The 24529-nt window shown below is 54.6% G+C and overlaps 1 protein-coding gene across 1 annotated transcript in view; it reads left to right on the forward strand.

The window, feature by feature from the left end:
- The window catches only part of CMIP (c-Maf inducing protein), a 224214-nt gene that overhangs the window by 193926 nt on the left and 5759 nt on the right, over positions 1-24529 (forward strand). Inside the window, exons 8-18 of the mRNA XM_084905562.1 lie at positions 1987-2090; positions 4255-4359; positions 7946-8299; positions 15683-15748; positions 16944-16970; positions 17234-17282; positions 18051-18158; positions 20261-20377; positions 21857-21997; positions 22724-22771; positions 24049-24195. Of these exons, the coding sequence (XP_084761688.1) occupies positions 1987-2090; positions 4255-4359; positions 7946-8299; positions 15683-15748; positions 16944-16970; positions 17234-17282; positions 18051-18158; positions 20261-20377; positions 21857-21997; positions 22724-22771; positions 24049-24195 (1266 nt within the window). The remainder of the gene's footprint in view (positions 1-1986; positions 2091-4254; positions 4360-7945; positions 8300-15682; positions 15749-16943; positions 16971-17233; positions 17283-18050; positions 18159-20260; positions 20378-21856; positions 21998-22723; positions 22772-24048; positions 24196-24529) is intronic.

The following is a 24529-nucleotide window of genomic DNA, read 5'->3' on the forward strand; positions in this document are numbered from 1 at the left end:
CCCTGACTCGGGTGAAGCAGTCGCAGCTCTAGAGATACTCCTGTGCGCGGGCGGGCTCTGGGGGACATTCTGTTTAGCTCCCATGATGTCCCGGGGACCAGTTGGGTCCTTAAGGAAAGTCTCCTGGCTTTGTTTTAGATTAGAGCCCTGATTCAGGTTGCTTGCTATTCAATGGGTTTCACAAAGTGGGGCAGTAGGAGGGACAGATGCGTTTGGAGACCACCAGTTGCTCTCTGTCTTGAGACCACAGATTGCCCCTCCCGACTGTTCAAAATGCAGCTCACAGCTTTAGCCGTGGAGTAACAAAGCCTCTGGATCCCTAACTGCAAACCCCCAGGCCTCTCCTCGCTGACTTCCTCTCCCGCTGTCTCCTGACGAGTCCAGGAGCCGACAGCCTTTTCTCTCCAAGCTGACCCGTCACCCGCCACGTTACGTGCGGCACTGGGGGAGCTGAGACGATGTCCGTCTCTAATAACATCATTGGAGCAGGAGGGTCCCTGTGTCTGTGCTCAGTGCCCCTTAATTAGGCTTTAGCTGACTGAGGTAGGACAGGCACCCATGGCCTGAGCTGGTTGGTGGAGACAGAGTGTCCTCCCCCCGACTCCCAAGGCTGAACTTGAACAGATTATTCCTCCTCCCCATCCTCCTCTCCCTCTCCTTCTCCTCCTCCTCCCCATCTTCCTCCTCCTTATTCCAGCCTGTGCCCCATGTATCAGCCACCTTCCCTCTGCTCCCACTCACCACCCAGCACACAGACCTTCCTACCAGGCCTCCTCTCCCCCACACACAGACCACTCCTACACTCACATCTCTTACACACATCTCCTCTCACACCCCACGTCTCTCACACACGCACCCTCTCATATCTCATGTCTCTCACACACACCTCCTCTCACACCCCATATCTATAGCATACACCTTCTCTCACACTTATCTCTTTCACACCCCACATCTCTCCCACACTTCCTCTCACACTTATATCTCTCTCACACACACACCTCTTCTCACACTTATGTCTCTCACACACACCCCTATTCTCACACTTATGTCTCTCACACACACATCTCCTCACACTTACGTCTCTCACACACACATCTCCTCTCACACTTATATCTCTCACACACACACACCTCTCCCACACTCCCCATTCCACACACACACTTACTTGTCCCATCAGCCTTTTTGACCTCATCCTTCTGCGTGATCTGCCTTTTGGATCCCATGTGCCTTTGAGGGTGGCTTTTTTTAGCCAAAGTCATCGGTCACTCTTGTTTAGTGTGGAGCGCAGTGGGTGGTTAGGGTCAGCCAAGAGGAGGGGGAGCCCCCCGAGGAGCCCTGGACTGCAACCCTCCCCACCGGGGGCCACACCTGGTGTCCGGGCCGCCTCTGTCCTCTCATGAGAAGCTGTCTCCTCATTGAGTATGTCTGAACACCACATTTGCCTCCTTCCTAACCCCAAGAAGTCCCAAAGCGACCCCCGAATGGATGGCCCCAGATTGGGCATCTCCTGACTCTGCTGTTCTGAGTGGCATCGGGTGGGAACCCAGGGGAAGCAGGCACAGAAGCCGGCAGGGGCTGCAGGAGAGACATCTCATCTGCTGCCTCCCAGGCGTGCTGGGAGGCCTGGCTTCGTGTCTGCAGTCCCTCGTGGCCCTGCACAGGGAGGCCATGTGGCTGTTTGCCGACCATGTCTGTGTGGCATGCCGACCCTGCCCACCACACGGGTGACTACACATGCTGGTAACCTGCCTATCACAGGACAGGCATGTTCTCTATTGTCAGCCATCACAGGTGTAAGCATGAGTGTCACGGGGACAAGTTTTTGAAGAGAAAATGTGAATATAGTGCTTTCTAGAAAGGGATGGTGGCTGGTATTTCCTAGCTGCTTTCTGCACCAGTGGCTCCGGGCAGAGTGGCTCCCACCGCCCCTGCTGGTCTCCTGCCTCTTCTTCAGCGAGTCCCAATCCTATCCTCCATTCTCCGCAGGACTTTGGGAAGTGCCCGCGACTGAGGCTGTTTACTCAGGAGTACATCCTTGCCTTGAACGAGCTCAACGCAGGGATGGAAGTGGTGAAGAAGTTCATTCAGAGGTGGGTCTACCAGCCGACCCCTCCCCCGGCCTGTGAGCCAGCCCAGAACCAGGCCCTCCCCAGGAGCGTCTACTCTTCTGCGAGGGTCTCCTGGATCCTCCTGACCACCTGGTCTCAGGCGCTTACTTACTGCGCGGCATTGAGCCAATTGCTGTACCTCTCTGATCCCGTGTCCTCCACACGGGGATTGTGTGATCAAATAGGACGATGCATGCGGAAGCCCCTAGCGTGCCTGCTGCTCAGTGGGAACTCAGGAAGTGGGAATGTCCTGAGGAATAGGAGCGTTTCCACGGTCCCACATCCCTGGGCTGCACTGCCCGGCGTGTAGGAAATTACCCCCTGCGGCCCCGAGAGTCACCTCCGGGGACTTGAACAGCTTCCTCCCAAACTTGGCTAAAGGGAAGCCAAGTATTCCGATTCTTACTCCCTTCTAGGGTTCGAATGGGGGAGTTACTTTTGCTTTGATTCTTAAATATTTTTCTCCGTGCCTCAGTTTCCTAATCTGTAAATGAGAACCGCAATACCCACTCCATCCAGTTGAGGGCTTTGGTGACCTAATACGCAAACACTAAGAATAAGGCATAAATGTGATGGGACCATTAGTGGCCACTGTCATGACTCTTCTTATTTTTTTTAAAAATCAAAATATCCTGGGTAATCCAGTTCTGAAGTTGCATTCTTCCTAAATATACTCACCTGCCATCACAAAGCATTTCAAAAACGCAAATGACATTCCCTCTGCCAGAGTTGGAGTGACTCCAAGGTCTCTTTAAAGCAGTGATTCCTAAAGTGGTCTATATCGACCCCCAGGGGGTCTATGACAACCTGCAAGGGGTCTACGTCAGCGAAAAAAAAATTTGGGGGTCCATGAAATGAAAATGGGGGTCCACGATAGTGGATCTCAACATACACTGATAGTACCTATTTACTTACATCATATTATCTTATAATATAAAAACATATAAATTATTTATAAAAGTACCTATGAAGTAAAAAATTTATTATATATGTTTATAAAATTGTGTAAGTTGTAGGATAAAAACCTGCACATAATGATATACCAGTATCATCTTGTTACAAGCATACGCGCAGTAAACATTCTTGCCAATTTTTGTCTCAAAGCTTCGCGAACTTGCACCGACTTGTTCAATTCGTCACTCTATAAATATGAATGTGAGAAAAATACGTTCATTCGTTTCCTGAATCTTGAATAGGAAAGTGCTGAGAAAATATTTAAAAAAATATAAACTGGTAGTTTATCATACAAATTATAGTGAATCAGTGTTATTTTGTTTGAGAATGCCGGAGAAAAGTAGGTATATTATTTTTTATTAAATTTTAACACTAAACTTCACTATAGTTAGAAATTTACAAAAAAATCAATATCAGGTAAGTAGGGGGTCTACCCAAAACCAAAAAACATGGCAAGGGGTCTACGGCACAAACAAGTTTGGGAACCTCTGCTTTAAAGCATCCAGCTAAGATTTGCAGAGTTTTTTAGGTTAGTCCCAGTGGCCACAGTAACTTTCCAGGAATGTTACAGGTATTATCTCCAGGACCCAAACTGTCCCATTTTACAGGTTAAAAAACTGAGGCACAGAGATACCCATGATTAAAAACAATTGCTGCATCTACCGAGGCCTTAGCAACTGTGTTTCAGACCCCATGCCAGGTCAGGGTGACCATTCTAATTTTTCTTCCAAAGCAGGACACTTCTGAGAGTGAAGTGAGGTGTTATGAATAAAGATTTCAGGACACCCCCCCTCCCCCCCGGCATAAATGTGCCTGACCAGGCCGCATGGCCACTTTATGCTAAGTCTTCCCATGATTTAGAAAATTGGGTTTTTGTTGTTACCCAGTAAGGAGGGGACTGTAGTCCCCACTTTATAGCTAAGTAAACAGAGTGGAGAGTTAAGCAATATGCCAAGACCGCTCAGCTGGATTGAACCCAGGCACAGGGATCCAGAGCTCACAGGTGGACCTTGGTTCTCTGCTGCCTGCACATGGCAGAACCAGGACCCAATCCCGCTATTGCCAGCTCCCCAGCAAAAGGCTCAGCGTGCACCCCCATGACCGCCTCAAACTGTGCCTGGCCTCCCCCCGCCTCCCAGCCATGGTGCCACTCCTGCAGCCACCTCTCACCCTGTCCTCTGCTCTCTTCCAGCATGCACGGCCCCACAGGGCACTGCCCTCACCCCCGGGTCCTGCCCAACCTGGTGGCCGTGTGCCTGGCTGCCATCTATTCCTGCTATGAAGAGTTCATCAACAGGTCAGTCACCGTCGCCACGGGAAGGGCTGGGGTTACCACCTCAGGGTGGGGACAGTGAGAGGGCGGGTCACCAAGGACGGTGGCCTGTACATACCTGACCAGCCCTGGGAGGTGGAGTGGCTTTCACCAGGCCAGCCTCCAGGGTGTTTGCCAGATCCCGTGTGCTCACTGATTCCAGAGCCCAGAACCGGGATTTGCTGGAAAAACAAACACTGAGATTCAGTACCGGCATCTGAAGGCTGTTGTGTTGACTAGGCATTGGGAGCAAGTGTTTTATTCTGAATATTTCTCACCACCTGGCATGCGTGACACATTGGAGCATGAGTGTGTATTCATATACGTGTGTGAGGGAGAATGTGTGCGCACATGTGGGGGTGTGCATGGGGAGTTGTGTGCCCCCTATGCGAATGTGTGCAAGTATTTGTGAACCCCAGGAAGCACTGGCGAGAGGACAGATAGTAGAAACCAGACCTGTGTTAGTAAGCAGGTGACCACTGCGGGCTACTGTGCATTCCCCACTGGACATCCTGGGAGACTTCAGGGAACAGTCTCAGAGTTACTCCTCTGGGGGTGACGCCACCACTGTAGTTATTTACCAGCTCCCAGGCTTCCGTAAGTGAGGATCACTCTTGGGGTGCAATGACGCAAATGCCATCTATTTGTGTAAAACTTTTCACAGTGACCTCTGAGGTCACTGGAGAGGGTATGATGTGCAGGGCAGATATAGCATTGGCTGCCGCCACCTGGTCTAGTTGATCAGGTGGCACACAGCACCGCTCCAGGGGCACCAAGTGTTTCGGGATCCAGCAGGAATGTATATCAGCCCTTAAGGAAAAGGCAGTGGAGACCCTCTGTCCCTGAAAACCTGTCCATGGGCTTCTAAGCGAACACTGCACTGGAGTTCTTGGGGAAGGGGCCGCAAAAGAACCTCAGTAAGGGGGTGTGTTGTATGGCAGGGCTTAAGAAGGGAGGATGGCTATTTTTAATGTCCTCAGCCCCAGGTCCTGACATTTAAAGGGGACCATGTCTACCTTGTTCAGAGAGAGGTGACAGTGCCCTTGAGATCCGAACATGAAGATGCCATGCTGACCATTCCCAAGTGCCCGTGTATACCCTGCAACGTGTTATATCACGTAAAGAAGAGGGCCAGAGGGTAGTGCACGTCCCAGCGTCCCTATGTACAGAGTGGTGCTCACCCTGACCTCTGGACCCAATCTGATCTGCGTGCTTTTCAAACTCAGGCCACCCCAGGAAGCAGGAAGAGCATGAAGTGGTCACTTTGTGCGCGCGCACCAGGAGAGGTGAGGAAGGGATCCTTCAGCAGGTGATATTTAAGTTGAGGCCTCCTAGCTGTTAACTAAGTAAGAGGCAGGGTGAGGTGATGCAGTCAGAGAGAACAGAGTGTGCAAAGGCCTGGCAGAGCAGGTGAAGTCATCATTAGTCATTGTCTACCTGTGGTTAACCACCTGCTTCAGGATCCCCTGAACTGCTTCTTTAAAAAGCAGATGCCTGATGTCCCACCTTGGGCTCGAGCCCAGGAATCTGCTTGCTTGGCAAGCTCCTCCGGTGACCTGCTCCACCCTAAAGATGAAGGGCCACAGCAGAGGAGGAAGAGAAGGGAACCGTGACTGCAGCAGAGAAAGGGAAAGGAAGAGAAGCAAAAGATGATGTTGGGGAAGGAGGCTGGCCATGGACTGCTGGCTGCTCAAACCTCCTGTGCTGAGCTGCTCCTGGGGGTTGTGTGTTAAGTGCAGGTGCAGACGCAGCAGGTGTGGGGCAGGCCTGAGACTCAGCTTGTCTAGCAGGCTCCCAGCAATACGGATGCTGCTGGCCGGGGACCACTCGTTGAGTGGCAGAGCTGTGCCTGCGTTTCAGTTGCAGAGTTTTTATTCAGAGAGCATTGGCATTGCTAATGGGCTTTCAGTTAAGAAGGGGCTTGATGAGATGTCAGCTTCCAAATTCCCCTCGTGCAGCCGCTGCCAGACGAGAGGGGCAAGCATGACCTTGGAGGAGTCACGAACGGTGATTATAACCAGGTTCTCAGGGTGGAGGCACAGAGTTATTAGAACACACGTACCCCCTCAAGAGCCCACAGTGGTTTGGGTTCCAAGTGATGTCATTAGTTCCCCCAGGAAACTACCCAAGGGTCACAATCCTGGGAGACCTTTTCCGGGCTCAGGTCCATCCCACCCTGTGGGCCAGTCCCTGGAAGATAAAACTCCGTGATGTGCTCAGAGCCCATCCGCAGTGCTCCCAGTGGTACGTGATGTACTCACACAGAGCAGACAACTTGACCCAGGTTAGCATGGCTCACTGGAAAATCACCCTCTGTGCCAACAGCCTTGAAAATCCTCTCCTAAATCCCGGCAAAGGCAAACCAAGGGAAATGGAGTGTTGCGCATTTGAGCAGCAAATTAGCTCTGAACCCATAGAGATAGTTACGCTGCCCTCCCCCCACAGACCACACACAGTTTTCCAACAACCATAGAATTTTCGGACTTCAGCCCATGGCGTTTGTTTTCCCCCAGCAAAGTTTACAGTGCATTTATCAAGCATCCTTGGTGGGCTCAGCTCAGGCCTGGCTCATGGCACGTGCTGGATAAGTGCAGGCCCTCCGTGTGCGTCGGGTTCAAGTTCTGCGCTCAGTCCAGTCCTTGTGCACGAAGAGGACATGCATCTTTGGAAGTACGGGGCACAGGCGCATGGCACATTCAGGCAGGGACTGCACGGGCTGTTTGTGACCATACCGTTGTGCTCTGAGTCTGCCTAAAAGCTCAAGGAGTTCTGATCTGATTGGGCTTCGGGATGTTTAGATGTGCCTCAGGGGACACTGGTGTCCAGCCAGGGATGGAAAGCTCTAATTCAAAGACAGGGTGGGTGTGGCAGGTGGAAGAAATCAGAGAAAACTTCAGGGAGGAGGGGGACCTGCACGGGATTATATGGGATCTTGGAAGCCACCATGGTATCAAATCCCAGCCCCTTCCTCTTAGGAGCCCTGTGGTCAAGCATAGGTCATTTGACCTCTGGCGCTTTTCTCACCTGTAACATGGAGATTGTATTGCCAGACACAGTCTTTGTGGTTGCACTTAGCACTGTGCCAGCCCAGGGGAACCAATGGAAACCCGTTGCTGGAGTTACCTTCCATCAGGTGTGCCTCCTGGTCATGCTTGGAAGCTGCCAGGGAAGAGGTGCTTCACCCGCTTCAAGGCACCGATTTCATTGTGTTTGGCCCAGCATTTTCCAAACAAATGACATCAGTGATGCATGGAGCCTTTTCTCAGTTAACACCTTGCACATGGTGTTTGGAGGTGCTGCAAGGGGGACTGCTGCAGACAGGAGGGACCTGCGGGCCCCAGGAGTTTGGGATTCTGGGGTTTGAGATCCCCTTGAAGAGGGTTCCCAGGTGACGAGTGGAGGCTGAGCTTTCTCACCTGGCCCGTGATGGGGCCGTGGGGGCTCAGGGGCATTGAGCTCGCTGGAGCTGTCTGGTCAGAAGTGCTCGCTGGTCTTATAGCTCACAGCTGTTAGGGCTCCAGGGCCACGTGACACCACTTGCACTCTCATGGCCTCTCCTCTCTCCCCCCAGCCGCGACAATTCCCCAAGCCTGAAGGAGATCCGGAACGGCTGCCAGCAGCCCTGCGACCGGAAGCCCACCTTACCTCTGCGCCTTCTGCACCCCAGCCCGGACCTGGTGTCTCAGGAAGCCACGCTGTCCGAGGCACGGCTCAAGTCGGTGGTCGTGGCCTCCAGTGAGATCCACGTGGAGGTGGAGCACACCAGCACTGCCAAGCCGGCGCTGACGGCCAGCGCAGGCAACGACAGTGAGCCCAACCTCATCGACTGCCTCATGGTCAGCCCTGCCTGCAGCACCATGAGCATCGAGCTGGGTCCCCAGGCTGACCGCACGCTCGGCTGCTACGTGGAAATCCTCAAGCTGCTGTGAGTGTCCCTTCTACATGTCACCGGTGGGATGAGGGAGGGGACTTGGCTTTTTGTCGTCTGTATTCACTGACTCGAGGCGTGCAAGGTGTGGGCATGCTTAGTGTGCATACTTGAGTTGGGGTGTGGGTACACATGAGCGTGAGTGCACATAGTATGCAAAGTATGAGGGTGGGTGCACATATGCAAAGTATGAGGGCACACATTTTAGGTATGTATACATGTATGCTGGAGTGTCTGGGCACATGAATAGGTACGTGCACAAACATACATGTGCGTGAGCTCATGGGTGCCAAGTGTGGCTATAAGTCTGAACCTCTGCACATTGTGTAAGGTGTGCGCTCATTCTGAGTTTGTGTGTCTTTAAATATGGGAATGGCTTTGGGTGTGTGGTGCAACAGCATGTGTGTGATTGCCTGAACAGTTGATGAGGTTGGGCTCACTGTGTGTATTTAAGTGTACAGTGTGGGTGTATCTAGTCACTGTGCTGCTTTTATGCATGAGTGGTTATGAGTGCACACATGTGGGTATGAGTGTTTGTACACAAGTTACAGTGTGTGTTTCTCTGTGTGTGAATGCAGGTGTGTCCATGAGCCAGCGTGTGTTTGTGTTGTGCGATCTGTGCATGCCTGTGTGCTCAGTGTGGTTGTCTGCTTTATTTGGGGGAGGTGGGGGTGATGTGGGTGTCGGTATGGTTGTGTGTGTGCATACATAGCAGTCTTCTGTAAAGGGCATATCTTTCGGAAGCGCCCCTGGGGTTGTGCTGAGGACCACACTCTTCCCCGTGAGCTCTCATGGGCAGGCAGGGAGGCACCTGCGGATCAGGCCCTGTGCAGTCCTGGCTGGTGGGAAAAGCTCAGACGGAGCCAGGGACCAGGCCTGTGCTGGGTGTTTCAGGTCTCTCCCTACCCTCCCTGAGCCTCAGCACTGTGACTCTACAGTGGGGATCTGTATCTTTGACCCTTATGAGTCTTTCTAGTTCCACCACACAGACTCCTCTCAAATTCATGCCCCAGTTCCTCGGTCCCCAGGTGAAGGGACCTGGCCTGGCTCTGTGGTCCCACGGCCAGCTTGGCGGGAGACTCCAGCAGATGCCTCGCCGCTCGCTCCCACAGCCCTGACCCTCAGAACAGAGCTCGGCCCCTCAGGACCAAGTCCAGAGGTTGGCATTGCCAGGTGCAGTCAGTGGGGTGGTGGGCTTTTCAAAGGGGTTGGGGGAGGGCATATGGCACTGTCTGAAGTCTGGGCACCAGGCCCCTGGCTCTGGGGGCTCGTCAGGGCTGACGGGGTCTCTAAGGCAGCTGCAGGCTCTGCAGCACAGGTTCAGCCTCTGGTGAACGTGTTGCTGCCTGGAGGGTGCACAAGGCCCGGAGGGTGGAAGCAGCCTGCCATGCCTGCTGAGCCAAGAGCTAGTCTGGGGGGCCTAGGAGGTGCCCGAGCTCTCCAATCAGGGCTTGTTGTGTCTGTGAAGGTGAACACACGCACACACGTGTCCACACACATGTACATACCTACACACATCAGGCTTTGTGTGGTTGGAAAGGAAACTGTGGATGCTGCATCGCAGACACTTCCTCTCCTATCTAGGCCCTGAGAGAGGAGAGTGAGGCCTCCTGGGGTCAGCTCCCGCCTCACTGTGGTCCTAGCCGAAGGGGCCAGTGAGGGCACAGCCACATCTAGCGACAATACACACACACACACACACACACACACACACACACACACGTCGAAGGAAATTTCCAGATTCTGCTCAGAGATCTCCTGGAACTGTGATCGGCAAACTGCAGCTCTTTGGCCCCTTGAGTGTGGCTCTTCCACAAAATACCATGGCCTGGGCCAGTCTATTTTGAAGAAGTGGCATTAGAAGAAGTTTAAGTTTAAAAAATTTGGCTCTCCAAAGAAATTTCAGTCGTTGTACTATTGATATTTGGCTCTGTTGACTAATGAGTTTGCTGACCACTGTCCTAGAACATGCCCCACTTTCTTGCAGGAGTGTGTTCCGCCCTCCGAGAGACTCGCCGGTCACGGCCCTCTTATCCTCCTCGCCCGGTTGAGGCAGGGCCCCCAGGCCAGAGATGGCCCTGCTCTCCTCCCGGCCTGCCTCTGGCTGGCTGCCACAGGCACCTGGACTCCCAGGCCTTCTGCTGGCTCGGGCCCTGGCTCACATTAAGCACTAAGGGTTTGAGTTTCATCATGCAGTTCACACACATTTTTTTTCCTTTTTCGTAAACATGCTCATGAATGAGGACTCTGTTCTTCCTGATCTGCTTCCAGACCTCCTGCCTGCCCGCATGGCCCAGCTGCCAAGGCGCGGCGGGGGTCAGGGGCCCGGTCAGGGGCTGCCCGCTGGGAGCCGGAGGTGTTCTGACCAATGCACAGAGCAGCCTTACCTCCGCCTGCTGTCTCCACAAGGCAGGGTTACCATGGGGGCGGGAGGGGGTTCAGAACACAGGGTGGGCTTGCTTACTCTTTTCCAAGCAGCTTGCCTTCTCCATCTCTGCTGCCTGCTTGAGTCACTGGCCCCCTGGAGGGCCTGGGACACGCTGGGCCCCCCCACGCCCTCGCACCCCAGAGCACGACAGCATGGGGAACATGGGAAAGAGCGCAGGTTCAGAGCCAGTGTGCTGGGCTCAAAGGCCACAGAGATATCAGCATTAGCTTGTGACCTGGGCAAGTAGCTCTTCTTCTCCGAGTCACAGCTGCCACGGGGCAGTAGACGGGTGGAGGGCATGGCTCTGGGCGCCTTGCAAGTGTAGACACCAGGCAGATGGGCGTTACTACACTTCCTGAGTACAGCTGGGTTTCCTCTATTTTAAGACACTATTGAGAGTAAAATGCATCGTTGATTTAACGACACTTTGAGAGGAAAAAAAATACCAATATGGCATTCAAGGCTCATTGATGGCAAGAAGCATGCGTCTGGGGACTTAGGGAATGCATGCATGGCAATCTGCTGGTGATTGTGCAGCATTCTTGACTCCTCTTGCCCTCAGTGTACTGGTCTGTGAAATGGGTATCTTTCTCTGGGAGCTGCTCTAAGAATTTAGTGGCATGGGACCTTGCCGGCTGGTTCTTGATAAGAGAGGACTGCTGTTATAGGGGTGCTCCCTGAATGAGAGTTAACGTGTAAGAAATGAAAGGGGAGGCTCTAATTGGAACTGAGGGGTCTTAAGAGGGCATGGTGGGGGCAAAGGAAGCCAGGCTTAGCACCTTGGCCCAGTTTGTCAGCCCTATTCATCAGACCAGGCACTGCTGGTCCCCAAGTGTGAGTATCACGCCTCTCCCTCCCCCACTACCCCTCACTCACACACATAACACAGGCCCCGGCCTTGGTTATGTGTAGGAAAGCCCACACATCGTTAGAATTTCACACCTCTGAAAGGAACGTAAGCCTCAAAAAGTTCCCTGGGGACCCTTGAAAAGGAGGACTATTCCCCACGCAGGTCAAGGTTGCTCCTGAAAATATCCCCTTGTGAGGCCCAGGCTGGGTGGTCTGACAGAGAACATGGACTCGTGAGCTGACAGAGCAGCTGGGTCTTTGGTGGTTTGGAGTCCAGCTCTTAGCCAGCTGGGCACCTGCATACGATTCATGTATTTATCCATCTGTTTATGCACTCCTTTATTGAGCATTTATTGCTCACCTCGGCTGGCCAGGCTCTGCTAGATGCCGGGTTCCCAGCTGCTCCCTCTGAATCTAGTGGCAGCAGCTGCTGAAGGCAATGACACCGCCCACCGGTGAGAAGGAGTGGGAAACTGCTGGCCACACGGAGGCCACAGACAGGAAGAGCAGGGAGCAGCCATCGTGAGGGAGAGGGGCACAGGTCTGCGCTTTTTGATCAGCTCAACTCGGGATAGTTAGTTTTGCAAAAACCTGGGTTTTAAAAGATGCCTGCAGTCCGGAGGTCAGCTGGGAGATGCCCCAGCCGTTGGGGGCTGTTGGGAAAAAATTCGGATAAAGGGGGGGGGGGGGGTGTTTCCTAATGACGGAGAGGTGTAACTAGAAGTAGAAGGCAGGTGCCAGGAGGGGACATGGGAAAGGTGGTACATCACCCAGCATAATCTGCTCCGTGAACCACCCCAGCCAGATGCCGCAGCTCTGCTGAGAAGAGACTCCAGGAGTTCGGTTCAGGGAAGGGGTTGGTTGAGAGCTTAGAAATCCTGTCTCATCTGTAAGTGGGGATCTGGAGCTAGCCTGGCCCCATTAACATGAGTGAATGTTGGGTGCCTGGAGCCTGAAGCTGTCGGAAGGCCCCACTGTCTTGTCTGCTTCTGGGAGTGGGTAGTCAGGCTGCTCATAGGCCTGCCGCTCTCCCTCCCATCCCCGGCCTGCCCGACTCGCCAAGCCTGAGGCTGGTGCTGCTCTCCAGATGCTCATGGCAGGTGCTTTGCTCTCCAGTCCTTGGGCCTGGCCAGCCCCCGGGCACCTAGCCTCCCAGTCTCTGCCCAGCATACCCATTGCACATGCTCAAGCTGGTCGGACCCGGACTTTGGAGCAGACTTGGAGCTGGGCTGGGCTGGACTGGGCAGGGGCAAGGAAGGAAGGGTCTGCCTCCCTCCTTTCCTCCCCCTCTTACACTCTTCCCTGATCCCGTGTGAGCCATAAGGAGGCCAAGCTCCAGGCTGGAGAGACGAAGGAGGGAGAGGGCTTCCTTCCAGACCCCTGGCCTCCGCCTCCCACTGAGCTTAGCACCTGGGAACAGGGGACAGGCTTGTCAACATCCCTTTCCATCCCGAAGTGAGCCCTGGGCCGGGCTGTGTCATCGCCCTGATGGAGCCCAGCGTGTGCCCACACACTGGCACCACACCCACACAGATGACGAGGGATTAACGTCGCCTTCGAGTTTTCTGCATTGATGGCATTTTGCAAAGAACATATTTCATTATTTTAAAGAAAAAGGAAAACTAGTGAGTGCCTTTTTGATAACGGGAAATGGCCTTTCTTCACAGGTAGATGCAGGGACTAGGGTCTTGAGCTCACTGGGACTCAGTTTTCTTATCTGTGGCCTGGGGCCAGGCCTCTGGGAGGAACACCTGGCCTGATCCATGTGTATATCCACAATGTTTGCTATTACTTTTAGGTTTTCTGGAAACCGAGGGTCAATCAGTGGCAGGTGGGTGTTGCGAGGGAAGGGATTCCTGCAAAAATGTGACCCTTCCCCCAGAAGGAGGCTCTATGTCCTGATGTGCGTCTGACAGGCCTCTGAGCACCTGTGCCCAGCCACCCATGGGTGGCACAGAGCGTATGCCCAGCCTTGGGCACTGGGATCCACGGAACCCTTGCCCCGTGCTTCCTATTTGCCTGAACTCAGATGGTCACTGAGGTGCTCAGGGTCTCGTTCTCTCACCTGTAAAGCAGGTGTGATTCTCGCTCATCCTTTAGTGCCTGATATGAGGATTAAGCAAGCAAGTTCCTGCCCAGCACACAGCCTGGTAGGCGCTTGGTAACCCCCCCAGCCAGCAGCACTGTGGGCCACAGCTCAGGCAAACAGGCTTTTGGAGGAATTCTCCCCTGCATGTCCGGCGTTTGAGTCTTTCCTCCGAGCCCTGCAGGGTGTGGCTGGGTTCCGAAGGTGGACACTTGATCACCATGTGTTTGGAGAAGGTGGGGTGGGAAAGCTCTTGGGAGTTAGTGAAACCATCCCTTGGTGGTGGGGGCAAATACCAGTTCTCACTCTTCTTTGGTCTAAAGCTCAGGTGAACAAATACCACATAAACATACACAGTGTGTTGGAGAACAAAGAGGAGGATTCATCAAGAAAGCTCCTTGGGCCCTGACTGGGTGGCTCAGTTGATTGGAGCTTTGTCCCATACACCAAAGGGTTGCTGATTTGGTTCCCTGTCTGGTCAAATACAGGAGGCAACCAATCGATATATCTCTCTCTCAAATCAATAAAAATTATGTCCTCAGGTCAGGATTAAGGGGGGGGGGGGCGCTCCTTGGGGCGGGGGGGATGCGGGGGGGGGGGGGGCTTGACAGGGGACAGAGGGTACCAGATGAAAAGAAGGTTGAGAAACACTAAATTTAACATGAAGGAGTTATGGGGTCAGAACCTGGCAGTGCAAACGCTCTGGGGCCTGGGAAGGCCTATCTGTCCTCAGGCTGAGGCGCTGCCGTTCTCCACGTTTCCTGACCCTCCCGGCTTCTCTGGGAGTTGGCAGAAGGAGCCGCTTCTTTAAGAAGCTGTGCTGGTGGGAGGGGAGCAGCCTCTAAGACAGAGCACTAAGTTAACTATACATTTTTACCTATATGTTCCAAAAAATTCTAGTTTAGCACTTCTTAGTTGGGATTCAGGAATCTGTGGTTTAACAACTCCACCAGGTGATTCTCATCATGAGAGAAGTTTGGGAAACACTGCTCTATAATAACAGCATATTAATTGTATAAATATATACAAATTACATATAATCATAATTTTGTGAAGAGTTAATGAACAGAGGTAAAGCTTTTGGCATACGCAAAGTGCATGTCCAATGTATTGACAAAGTCGTAGCTGTTCTTATTTTTTCAGTATTTTTATTATTACTACTACCATTGGTGTTATAATCGCTATTAACAATAACTGTTTTTTAAGTTGTTATCTGGACACAGACTAGTAGTATCCAATATTTCAGGAGGGTTGACCCAAACAACAAATAAATAGACTATAATTTTTATTTTTTGTGAATCAGTCAGTTCTGGTTAATCAAAGATGAGAATGACTTTGTATTCCCAACCTAATCACCCTTGTATTAGCCTGTATTAGTCTGCCCAAGCTTCCATAACAAATTTACACAGACTGGCGGCTTAAACAAGAGGCATTTATTTTCTCCCAGTTCTGGAGGCTGGAGCTGTGAAATCCAGGTGTGGGCAGGGTTGGTTTCCTCTGAGAACTCTTTCCTTGGCCTGTCGATGGTCATCCCAAGTGTCTGTGTCCTCACGTCCTCTTATAAGGGACCTACCCTGTGACCTCATTTACCTTAGTCACCTCTTTAAGGGCCCTGTCTCCCAATACAGTTGGGTTCCGAGGAGCTGGGGCATTAGGACTGCACCATATGAATGTGTAGGGGGTACATTTCAGCCCATAACACCCCTGATAGTTCAAAAGATGGTACAGTGACCTCGTGGCCTGAGTTCCAAGCCAGGAGGGAGGAGATTCTGGTGAGCGAATGGCCAGTCCCTTCGACTGCCATAAAGAGGCCCCTGGACCAGTTCTGTCCACCAGGCCTCACAGCCATGCTGTAGCCACCAGATGCTGTCCCAGCTCCCTGCTCACTGAGATGTCAGAGCAGAGTTGGTGCCATCTGAGCCTCTGCCAGACTCACCCGGTCTGTGGCCATCCGTGACAGCCTGCTGCAAACCTCGCCCTTCCAGACCAAGCCTGACCTCACTCCTTCTCATTTTAGGTCTGACTACGATGACTGGAGACCGTCTCTGGCCAGCTTGCTTCAACCCATTCCATTCCCCAAAGAGTAAGTCCCACGCCCACCACCCACCTGTGAGGAAACCCTGAGCCATCCGCTGAGTCCCTAAGGGGGCCAGTCCTGTTCCCACAGGCCCTCTGGGAACACTGTGGATGGGATAGCGGAGATGGAGATGTGGTTCTCAGCTTCCAGACCCTTGGAGAGTTCCCCCTGGAAAAATGGGGAGATCCCCTCATTGCATTGTTAGGATTCACTGAGTTGAGAGTGCAAAAAGCTGTCCCCACCGTGCCTTCATGCAATAAAGTTAATGATCTTGATTATGCATCAGATGGGAACCGTAATACCTGCCTCGTCTCTCTGAGGCCATGGTAAAAACATAAAAAAGCATGTGGAGTCACTTTACATGTCATACAGTGACATGCCAAAAGCTCTCTTATGTCCATTATGTCCACAGTGAGTTGACCAGAAACAGACCCTCTGCCTCTCTAGCCGGCTCTGGCCCCACTCCTTGTAATGAATTTATCACAGCAAAATAGGGAGACAACTGCTGAGGGGGATGGCCTGAGAGGAGAAGTGTTGAATAACCAGCCTCTGAAATGCCTCCAGGTCTCTTTCAATCGGCGGGGAGGAGCCAGGCCTCCGGAGGCAGCCGGGCTCTCTGGAGCCGATTAGCGAGCCCGTGTTTATGAAATGTGGCTCTCTGAGGGGGACATTACACTCAGTAATTGCCCCATTTGCTGGCTGGGCTGGTCCCCAGGGGCCCCCGGGACCTGAGACCAGAGAAATCTGACTCCTGAGAGCCGCTGGTCTCCAAGAGCAGTGGCGTCATTGGCTGCATCCACCGGCCCCACAGCCCAAGGGACACACTTGACAGTGGGCCCATGATGCAATTCGCCTGGAGAACATCCCCAAACGCCGCCCTGGTGCGCACCTTAATTAGTGCGAACACCTAACGATCACCCCTGGGTCCTGGTGTCCACGTGCAGACACACAAGCCACACGCATCCAGCCACAGGGTGGGTCTGGGGCGGCTGGGGGGCGTGGGGCTCAGTCTGCTCACTCATCAAAGCAGGCTTTGTTTTGCAGCTTCAAGTAGGGACAATATGTCGGTGCTTCCTTCCAGCTTCCTGTCCATTCTTCGAGTCAGTCATAGGGCCTACCATCCCCAGAGGAAGAACTCTGGATGGTTGCCCTGCTCCAGAAGCTCCCTGCTAACCACACTCTCCCTTTGTTTTTGTTGCAGAGCCCTCGCGCACGAGAAGTTCACCAAGTGAGTATTTGGGCAGCGCCCTCGTTACCTTCTTCTAGCTCAAGTGCCCTCTGTCCCAAGGTCATCCCAGCGGCCAGCCCTCCCTCCGTCACCTGCATTCTGGGAGGCAGCCAGGCTCCTCTGGGAAGTTCTTCCACACCCATGCAGGCCCATGCAGGAGTTTCCTCCTCCCGCCAGCTCCTCTGGGCTGGCTCCCCTCAGACCCGTCCTCGTCCACCTAAGCCCGGACCCTGGGCATGACTGTCCCCACCTGTCTCTTCCAGGGAACTGAAGTACGTGATTCAGAGGTTCGCCGAGGACCCACGACAAGAGGTAAGGCCTTTCTCCTCCCAGCCCGGCCGTCAGGGCTCCAGCAGGCTCCATCCAGGGCCTCCTTGTCACCTATGGGCATTCATAGCAGTTGACAAAGGCTCCTTGCCCTGTACATAAACATGCTCACCCTGTCTCAGACACACGTGTTCTCACTTAATCCTCATAACCCTGCCAGTAGGCTCTATTTATCCTCATTTTACATCAAAATTACCCCCTTTCAGAGGTGAGAAAACTGAGGTTGAGTTCCATCCCCAGGGTCATGCAATTGGTACAGGCTGAGCAGGATTCGAACCCAGGGAATCTGGCTGTAGAGCCTGTGCAGTAATCAGCTCTGCAGTAGGCACACTAGGCCAAACAGGGCTGCGGAGACAGCAGGGTGCTGGCCCTACCCAGAGAAGCTGAGGCCACTCCTCCATGTGCATGAGTTTCCGAATGTGGAGTGGTCTGTCTCCTCTGTGCACACGGGTTTCGGGCTGCAGAGGAGAGAGCAAGCTATTGATGGAGCCTGAATATACTCTCCTCAGGCCATGCTGTAAAGCCTAGGTCCAGAAGGATCTAGATTCTAGAAAGATCTAGTTCCAAAGCACCATGATTCTAAGCCCTGATCCAAAAGCAGTCCTGAGCCTGATTGGGATTTAGTTGAAGGCCGGGTCACTGACCGAACAGTGTCACTGCAGGACTTGCGCAAGGCCTTCCCGTGCGTGTAGATTGCGGTTCAGCGTTAGGGTCGGTCTGTGTGGCACTGACCCCGTGCCTTCCCTCCCACAGGTGCACTCCTGCCTGCTGAGCGTGCGGGCCGGCAAGGACGGCTGGTTTCAGCTCTACAGCCCCGGAGGGGTGGCCTGCGACGACGATGGGGAGCTGTTCGCCAGCATGGTATGTGGGGGTCACCTCTCGCGGTGAAGCAGAGCTGCCCGAGCCACTGGGCCACCCCGGGGTTTCCAGGCTAGTGTGAGGCTGGTGAAGATGGGGCAGGGGAGCAGCTGTCACTCCTTTCCTGCCCAAGCCGGCACCAGCTAGGGGCCTGAACTCTGCCCCACTCATCTCACTCAGCGGTGCAAGGTGACGCTGTCACCCCATTTACAGACGAGGGGGCTGAAGACGAGGTCAGCAGCCCAGGCCCACACGTTCATCGTGGTTGCCATGTTAAGTCCAGGGCCTGAGCGCAAGGGATTGTAGGAGGCACCGGGGTCCGCCAGCTCATCGCATCCTGCAGTGGAGGCCCAGGTCGGGAGCTGAAGGAGACTTGGGGTGTGAGGTCACCAGACCGTGAACTGCACCGTGGTGACTGGTGCCTTTGTGCACTGTGCCAGACACCTCACGTGCATGCCTCTTAATCCTCACAGCAACCCTAGCCCTTAGTCACATCCATGTGGAGATAGGCTCAGAGGTGCAGAGGTCACACAGGCCTTCCGACTTCTCGTCCTCCCCTAACCCAGGCCCAGGCTGTCAGAGCCGGCCCCTCCTTCCAGTGGCAGAGTGTCCGGCTCCTGAGAGGAGCACAGGCTCCATCTCTCAGGCCAGATGCTCCTTCGGATGACTGGCCACCTCAGTTGTTCCCAAGCCTGAGACAGTGAGAGTGTCAGCCAGGCCAGGTTGGAAGGCAGTGCTGCTACGCATTAGCGTGATGACCTTGGCTGGTAACCTGCCTCTCTGGCTTCAGCTTCGTCGTCTGTGAAACAGGGAGTGTGGTGTAGTCTTTTGATGTTTCCCGGGGGATTGGGCGTGATAGCGGGGGCAGGGGCAGGGCGCAGCAGTGCTCGGAAGGGAGGGCTGTGGTTAGTCCCATGTCCGCTGGGCGACAGTTCCGCAGGCGAGCGCTCATGAGGCTCACAGTGAGCCCAGCTGAGATCCTGCAGTGACAACTCCGCCAGGTGCCACCCCTGGAACTTTCTAGAAAAGGGCTTATCTTTAGGTCATTTTTCTTACACACTCTCTCCACTCCTTACATCCCTTTGGAGTGCGCTGTGCATCCTGGAAGTGCTGGCCCTGCCTGCCTGCACCTCCTCTCACCTCTCCCTGCGGCTCCTCTGACGTCACAGCTTCACCATGGCAACACCCCGTGGTCCCCACCCCTGTGTGAGAGAGACTTCAGGGAGCTGGCAGAGCTGTTAATGATGGAGCGGAAAAAATATACTTGGGAAGGAAGGAAGCAGGCAGCCCCTGGGATGGCAAGGTGTCATTTCCACAGATACACACGCAAAGAAGGTTGTCCCTTTGATTAGGCCACCGTTTCCAACCATGATGGGCACTGACTGTTGTGTGAAGTCAGGGAGAGCAAACGAGTGTTGGGGCCCAGCCCTTAGGCCCCGTCTCCAGGAACCAGAAAGAAGCATAATGGCTGCTCCACCTCTAACCCAGGGTGAAGCAGAATTTGCCAATTGCATTCCTGGGGCAGGTGATGATGCACAGTACCTTTGGGGCTTCCAGAGGACTTAGGAAGGGGAGGCGGGACTCTGTACCATCCCCTGTCCCGTGAGGCCGGGCACCCTGAGCGAGGACTGCCCGGGGGCTTCTGCCAGGTTCACCAGTGCTGACCCAGAGGACCGAACGTCAGCAGAGAATATGTGATAGGAAGTTGGCTGTTTGACCTTTTTTAGGAGCATTGTTGAGTGGCATGAAGGCATTCACACTGTTGTGCAGCTGTCACCACCATCCTTCTCCAGAGCTTCCATCTTCCCACTGGGCTGCTACCCCATCCAGTCCGGCCTGCCATCCGTTTCTGTCTCTAACTGCTCTGGATCCCTCCTGGGAGGGGAACCCTCGGATTGTCCTTGTGTGTCCTCGAGGTTCACCCACGTGGGAGCACGTTCCAGGGAGGGGTCTTTTGAAAGCCCCTGGGGGGCTGGTGATCAGGTTGGATCTCTCTGTCCAGACAGGACGTGGTCTGATCAGTGTCTTCTCGTTTCACAAACCTTCCCACACGGAAGCAGGCACCTCAGCCACAGCCCCTTCACCCGGGCCATCTCTCCCCACAGGTGCACATCCTCATGGGCTCCTGTTACAAGACCAAAAAATTCCTGCTCTCCCTGGCGGAAAACAAGCTGGGACCCTGCATGCTCCTGGCGCTGAGGGGCAACCAGACCATGGTGGAGGTGAGGAGCCATCCCGCCCTGTCCTTGTGGATGGAGCTCTGAGCACAAGGACACAGGGGCAGCTGGGAGCTGGGGACACAGGGGCAGGCCCGGCAGGTGCAGTCCCAGCCTTCGGAGCTCTGCGGGCAGGAGGCCTGGTCCACCTGTTTCTTCCTTTCACCTGTGATGGGCATCGCCTAGAGACTCAGGAGTGTCTGCTCCGTTTGTTGCTGCAAAACAAACCAACCCAAGTGGGGCTCGAACAATAATTACCTTTCTATTGCTCACTGAGCTTGGGGTGACTGGACTCAGCTGTTCTCACTCTGCGCCTCCCATGGGGTCACAGTCCGATCAGGGGCTGGCTCACCTCCAAGGCCTCTGGCCTAATAGGACTCCACCGGCCCAGCTCCCGGGCCTCTCTCCACGCAGCAGCCTGTGGTAGGAGGGCTCCGGCTCACCAAGGAGCACGCCCAGTCACAGCCCCCATGTCACCTCCCTGCTCCTCTGTCTCCCCCACAGTCCCCAGAGCCGCTGCACAGAGAGAGGCCAGCCAGAGCCATGCCGCTTCCCAGCTCAGCCTCAGAAGTCAGGCGGCATCACTGCCACTCACACCCCTGTAGTCAGTCCCCAAGGCAGGGCTGCAGTCAAGGGGACGGGGTTAGACTTCACTCAGAGGAAGAGCGTCCCAGGCAAGGGGGAGGGATGGTGAGACTTGAGGACCAAAGCGGAGTTAGCAAGAGGCAGGAGCGGAGCCTTGCTCCCCTCTTCTCCCACCAAGGCCCGCGGCAGGAGGCTCGGGGGGAGAAGAGGGGAGGCCAGGCCCTAGGACAGAATGAGCCCAGGGCAAGGGGCTCGGGATACGGGCGGACACGCGGGAAGAGCCTGATGCCCGCAGGTCCTGGTGAGGAGCTTGGAGCTTAGTCCTGAGTGCCTTGTGTGGGGAGAGGGGAGAGCAGGAGCAGTGGCGTGAGGGCCGGGCTGGCTCTCCTGGGCGAGTGAGAGAGGAAAGGGGGTCTCAGGCAGGACTGCAGCCTGTGGGTCCGGGCAGGGGGGCCTGGGAGGGGAGGTGGGTGTGCAGCTGCCCGAGGCACAGGTCCCCAGGCTCCAGCTCAGGGAGCATGTCTGAGCACCTGCTGTGTGCTCAGCATGGGGGCAGGAACCAGGGATAGAAAGAGGTGTCCTGTCCTTGGGCCTGGTGTGCATTGTTTTGTGTGCGTTTACTAAAAGCCTGCTGCTGTGCGCTCAGCTGGGCGGACACCAACACCCATTGTGCAGGTGGGAAGCTGGGGCAGGTGATTTCCAGTGTCACACAGCGGGAGGGCGGGCTGTTGACTTTCAAAATAAGGCCCTTAGGGTAGAAGGGGTGTATTGAGCTTATTGAGAGACGCCCCCTTTTCAGGGCACACTGGGCTTTTGGGACTCGCTGCTTGCCTCTGCCCCTCCAGGGAGGGCCCGTCCGGAGTTGCAGCCGATGGTAACATGCTCCCCATCTCTCGGCAGATCCTGTGCTTGATGCTGGAGTACAACATCATCGACAACAACGACACCCAGCTGCAGATCATCTCAACCCTGGAGAGTACCGGTGTGGGGAAGCGCATGTATGAGCAGCTGTGCGACCGGCAGCGGGAGCTGAAGGAGCTGGTGAGCCCATAGCTAGGCTGGCCAGCAAGAGCTCGGGGTGCAGGGGGCAGAGCCCGGGGACCTCTGCACCTGTGGGGACCTCTTGTCTCATCAGATCCCCCTCTAGACCCAAAGATCATGATTAGCACCCACCACTCTCCAGATCATCAGAGAGCACAGAGAGGTCAAGCCAGTGCCCACAGGCACACAGCATATTCAAGTCCTGGCCCAACGACCTCCTGTCTCATCCCCAGAGCCATGCATGGCAGTCACTATCTGCTCACCGGCCCCCACCCCATCTCCACCTCCCACTTCAGGGACTGGGCCTTGGCTTTCAAATGCCAGCACATCTCTTGGCCAAACAGCTCTCAGTCCACATGTTTGCACTGCAGAGCAGAAGTGGCGGGGTGGTCATGCCCCCCTGTCCCCTGGAGGAGCCCTCGGCCAGTGACTGGTGGGAGAGGGTATGCAAAGGCCTTCTCTCGCTGCTCAGGAGGGGTGGCTCTGGGGCGTGGCTCCTCCACCACTTCCCAGAGGTCCCCGGGGCAGCTGGGTTGATAGCAGCACCTTCCATTAGGGGCCTTTATGGACTCCCTTCCCTACTCCCTGATTCTGGGAGCACCTTTTGAATAAACAGCCTTTGCTCAAACCTTGTCTCGGGTCTGCCCCTGGGAACATAGGAGAGGCGGGACGCAGGGAGGAAACTCGGGAGAGAATGGGTCATAATCAGCGTGGTTTCTGTTGCAGCAAAGAAAAGGCGGGCCCACCAGGCTAACACTGCCCTCCAAGTCCACAGTGAGTAGGATTTGTTCTCTCTGTGGGGCCAGGTGGAGGGAAGAGGCGGCCTGGTCCTCCCTGCCGGGAGGGCAGGTTGTGTCTGTTGGACGTGGTGGGGGGAGGTGAACCAGGACCCATAGGACTTAAACAGCCAGCTTTTTTAGGGGAACCCAGGTTACAGGAAACCAAACATTATGCAAAAAATGATCGCTTACTTATGTAAACATGTTACGTTATTACCAATAATAATGGTAATAGCTAATATACATTGAGCATTTTTAAACCAGACTAGAGGCCTGATGCATGAAATTCATGCAAGAGTAGGCCTTCCTTCCCCTGGCTGCTGGCACTGGCTTCCCCCTGGCACCCGGGATCTGGGCTTCCCTCACAGCCCCAGCTTTGTCTGGAAAGTGGTCTGGAAGGATGTCCGATCTAATTAGCATATTATGCTTTTATTATTATAGATACTGTGTTATTAAGTTCTTTTATCCTCACAACAATCCACTTAGTTGGCCCTCTTACCATCCCCGTTTTGCAAAGGATCTTAGTTTCTTATATCCCGATGCCCCACCATTCTTAGGACCATGAGGAAGAAGCACATGGCTTCTTCCTCATGGCCCTAAAAAGGCTGCTCCAGCTCCAGCCACTTGTCTGCATTCTGGCCAGCAGGAAGAAGGAAGAGGCAAAGATGAACATGACCCTTCATAGAAGTCCCACTTGACACATCTATTTGTGTATCACTGTCTGGGTTTCGCACATGGCCCCAGCAGCTGAAAGTCAGCTTTAGTTCAGGACAGCCAGGTGGCAGCTAAAACACAAGCATTCTGTTGCAAACATGGAAGGGGAGATGGATATTACCCTCAACAACCTCACAGTCTGGGCCTCAGATATTCGCCAACCTCCACAGTCCTGAGAGTCGAGAGGGGGCCATCGTGTTAGCACGTGGCAAGTGGGTCTGGGCCCTTGCCCGGGAGGGGAGGGGAAGTGTGTCTGCACACATACACGCCTGTGCGGAGGACGTGGCCTTAGAACACCCCAGTGCTGACTCAGGTGTGAGTCACAGCACTGAAGGCTCTTTCCTCCGTCTGGCAACTGCCACCCACAGGGACAGCCCTCCCTCCCTGGCTCTCCCAGCCCGCCAGGCCATGCTCTCACCTCCGCTCCTGGGGATTTGCTGCCCCCAGAAACCGCTCTCTGTGGAGCAGGGGAAGGAGCTGGGGGCAGGAGGTGGATGGCTCAGGGCCACAGGGAGTTCCCGGCCGCCTCTGAGGCCCCACCTGCCCATCTGTTTGCAGGACGCAGACTTGGCTCGGTTGCTGAGCTCTGGCTCCTTCGGGAACCTGGAGAACCTCAGCTTGGCCTTCACCAATGTCACCAGTGCCTGCGCTGAGCACCTCATCAAACTGCCTTCTCTCAAGCAGCTGAACCTGTGGTCCACTCAGGTACACACAGCCACCTGTGCCCACGCCTGCGTTCTCCCCGCTGCACCCTGCGCCCATGCCCTGCATTCTCCATGCACCCTGTGCCAGCGCCTTGCTTTCTCCTCCATGCACCCTGCGCCCTGCTTTTGTGCCCTCTGTCCCTGCCCCCTACATCCTCCTTCATACCCTGTACCCTCCTCCATGGCTGGCCTTTCTGCCCAGAGCCCATGGCCCAGCTACTTGATTACCATGCCCCCTCCCTGGCTCAGCAGCCACTTCCCAGAGGCAGAGGAGGTGCAGGACCTCATGAAGCCTAGTGGCCCATTTCACAGTTGGAATTGCTGAGGCCCATGGC

The sequence above is a fragment of the Pipistrellus hanaki genome (genome assembly GCF_964339955.1).
Source record: "Pipistrellus hanaki genome assembly, chromosome: 15".
Classification (NCBI taxonomy): Eukaryota; Metazoa; Chordata; class Mammalia; order Chiroptera; family Vespertilionidae; genus Pipistrellus; species Pipistrellus hanaki.